The sequence below is a fragment of the Oryzias latipes genome, chromosome 2 (assembly GCF_002234675.1).
Source record: "Oryzias latipes chromosome 2, ASM223467v1".
Classification (NCBI taxonomy): domain Eukaryota; kingdom Metazoa; phylum Chordata; class Actinopteri; order Beloniformes; family Adrianichthyidae; genus Oryzias; species Oryzias latipes.
This window is the reverse complement of record NC_019860.2, coordinates 1500261-1503698: the sequence shown is the minus strand read 5'-3', so window position 1 is coordinate 1503698 and position 3438 is coordinate 1500261. Positions and strand designations below refer to the sequence as shown.

The 3438-nt window shown below is 41.4% G+C and overlaps 1 protein-coding gene across 1 annotated transcript in view; it reads left to right on the top strand.

Annotated features, from left to right (window-relative positions):
- LOC111946432 (NACHT, LRR and PYD domains-containing protein 12-like) overlaps window positions 1-1834 on the top strand; it is a 5721-nt gene extending 3887 nt beyond the window's left edge. The window contains exons 2-4 of the mRNA XM_023949651.1: window positions 6-41; window positions 138-311; window positions 1027-1834. Coding sequence (XP_023805419.1) covers window positions 6-41; window positions 138-311; window positions 1027-1234 — 418 coding nt within the window. The 3' untranslated portion in view covers window positions 1235-1834. The remainder of the gene's footprint in view (window positions 1-5; window positions 42-137; window positions 312-1026) is intronic.
- Window positions 1835-3438: the final 1604 nt, after the last annotated feature.

The window sequence follows — 3438 nt, the reverse complement described above, 5'->3', positions numbered from 1 at the left end:
CTGAGGCTACTGCCAGTGATCAAAGCCTCCAACAAAGCTCTGTAAGAACTCTCAGGAAAATCACCTTCAGTCAACAAATGAATCTGAGTGGAAACATGAAAGATTCAATAACTGCTGTCTGTCTTTGTTTTCTTCAGACTGAGAAGCTGTTTCCTGTCAGAGAGAAGCTGTGCAGCTCTGTCCTCAGTTCTCAGCTCTCAGTCCTCCAGACTCAGACATCTGGACCTGAGTAACAACATCCTGCAGGATTCAGGAGTGAAGCTACTGTCAGCTGAACTGGAGAGTCCAGACTGTAAACTGGAGACTCTCAGGTCAGTTTCATTTAACCCTTGTGCTATCTTAGATGACCCCACCCTTATATTGACGTGTTCTCCCTACCATGACAAAGCTGGATAAAGGTGGAAAGATTTCATGTAATCCATGGACACCACTGAAGATGGCTTTTTCCGTATACTTGTATAGCGCTTTTCGACCTACAAGGACAAAGCGCTTTACAGTCACAGACCCATTCACCCAGTCACACACACACATTCACACACTGGTGGCCGCTCCGCTGCCAACCACAGGCGCCCACCTACCACCAGAGGCAAGGGGGGTTCAGTGTCTTGCCCAAGGACACTTCGACTCATGGGCGTGCCAAAGCGGGAATCCAACCTGCAATATTACGATCATGGGTCGACTGCCCTACCGCTGCACCACGGCCCCCCTAAGATCCCCTAAGATCACAAATCATTGAAGAAAAAAGGTTCAGCGCACTGTCTAGTGGGTCTAGATGACCCTCACTCCCAATGTTTAAGGGCCTAGGATAGCACAAGGGTTGAATGTTGATTCTCTACAAGAAGTTCTATCTGTTTTTCTCTGATTTTGTCACTAAGGGGGGCTGAATAACTACCCAAAATGCAGAGAAGATGAGGCAGGAAGTTTCAAGTCACCCAAAATCTTTAATACTCGAAATAACCAAAAACAACTGCTGAGCAGGCAATACCAACAAACACAAATTCGAGATACTTTGCTGTCTGATTTCAGGTTGGAGAACTGCAGTTTGTCAGAGATCAGCTGTGAAGTTCTGGTCTCAGCTCTGAAGAAAAACCCGTCCAATCTGACAGAACTGGACCTGAGCTGGAACCACAACCTGCAGGATTCAGGATTTCTTCATTTGTGTGGTTTTCTGGAGAGTCCAGACTGCAGACTGCAGACTTTGAGGTCAGTTGTGTTCAGATCAATGACTGACTGATGACATGACTAGAGAACGATGACTGACCCCCCCATTCCCACCTTACTGTATGCTGCTGCTGACTGCACTCACTCTTACTGATTTCTTTTTTCAGAGAGGTATTCACATATATCAGGTGTGCACAATTCATGTAAAGTTTGCATGTCCAGCTGTGCAGTATCAGTCATGTCAGGACTTTCCTCCACAGCTAACTAGCTGGGACACTAAGTGCAATGAACAGTGAATCGAACAATTATGTTACGAAAATGATAAAAAGTGCAATAATGAAACGGTTAGGACACTGCAATATTGTTATACTTTATTTTTTATAAAAAATGTTCAACTCTTAAATTTTGTTCCTCATCTTATGTAAAGTCAAAATCCCATTATGTATCTATTTGGGGGAGCGGTGAGCTGCAGACACAGCCACACTCAGGAGCCATTTGGTAGTTTAAACCCCCCCCAATCCAACCCCTTACTGCTGAGTGTCAAGCAGGGTCCTATTTTTAAGAGTCTTTGATGTGATTCGGCCTGGATTTGAACTCACGACCTTCCAGTCACAGGGCTGACACTCTACCACAAGGCCACTGAGAAGGTTATTTATGAGCCTTTTTAGTTTTTGTTACTTTGATGTCCTCTGTAATTCACCCTGACTTGAATGCTGCAGTAGAAAAATTACAATGTACTTGTTTTAAATGTACAAATGGCAATAAATTCTTAATCTTATCTTAATCTTAGACAAGAGCTTCACTGTTACATCTCTTTAGTTCTCCATGGAGGAGCAGTTTCTCTCACCGTCCCTGCTGTCTCTCTGTCTCTGGCGGCTCTGAGTCTAAGTAGAGCTGCAAAGACAAAAGCAACAGTTTAGAACCCCGTATTGCAAGAAAATGGGTACAACGTAATACAGGGAGGGGGGCCTTTTTCTTGTATTTCTACCAGAAATTTATACAAATAAAAACTTGAAATAAAAAAGAAGTGCTGCTTTTTAATAAGAGGAACAAAAAGGACAGGTGCTCTTTTTGCACCTGTCCTTTTTCTGTGCTAAAGATTCTTAACAGAGTTCTGTCTAGTTTATCTTTGTTGGAAAATTCTTTAATGTCTCTTTTAAAGGTTTTCATGAATCATTAAATTTGTTTTCTTGAATGTTTTCCTCTGTAAAATATCTGCAGAGGGTTTAAACTTTCTTTGTTCACTTGATTTGTGTTGGATTCATTAAATGTGATAAAGATGTTTCTATGGACTTTCTCTTTACCCATAATTTAAAATGATCTTCAATTCTGAATTAACAATTCCCTTTACAATTTGATGATGTCATTTGAAAGTGCATATTACAATATTGGATTCAAGATGAAGACGTTAATATAAAGTGTTACCAATTCAATTCAATCTGAATTTTTTTATTTTTCAGCCCAAAATTTCCGTCTGTCATCAGGGCGGGTCCGACCTGACTGAATGGACCAAGTTCCTGGACCTCCAGCTGCATCACTGCTCCTGAACACACTTTTCTGTCTGATTGCAGGTTGAAGAACTGCAGTTTGTCAAAGATCAGCTGTGAAGCTCTGGTCTCAGCTCTGTGTTCAGATCAATATGACTGACTGATGACATGACTACGGATCAATGACTGACCCCCCCCCCCCCCCCATTCCCATTATTACCTTTTGGTGCGGCTGGCTGAAATTCAGAGTCTCGCTGAGACTCTGAATTTCCTTTTTTTTTCTTTTTTTTCCACAGAGGTATTCTTGTATATCGACTGACAACTCATGTGATATTTATTCCTTTGTACTTATTTCCCCAAAGGTCATTACAGTAGGTGATGTAGGGGGAGAAATAATTTAAATATTTTCTGATTACTAGTTTGTCTGATAATAAGCCTGTCCAAAGAGGAATGTTTTCAGTCTAACTTTGAATGTAGAAACTGTGTCGGCCGCTCTTCCATGAGCTGGGAGCTTATTCCATGAAACATGGGCTTGGTGGCTAAACGCTTTACCTCCAACTGTACAGATCTTCAATCTGGACTCATTGTGTGTTTCTCTTTAACACAGAGGAGTATTTCCTGTGCTACAGGTTCTTAACAGGACTCTGTCTAATTAAGCTTTGCTGTTGGAAAATTCTTTAATGTCTCTTTTCCAAGTTTTCATGAAGCAGCAACTTTGTTTTCTTGAATCTTTTTCCTCTGTCAAATATCTTCAGGGGGTTTAAACTTTTCAAGTTTTTTTTAGCCCATA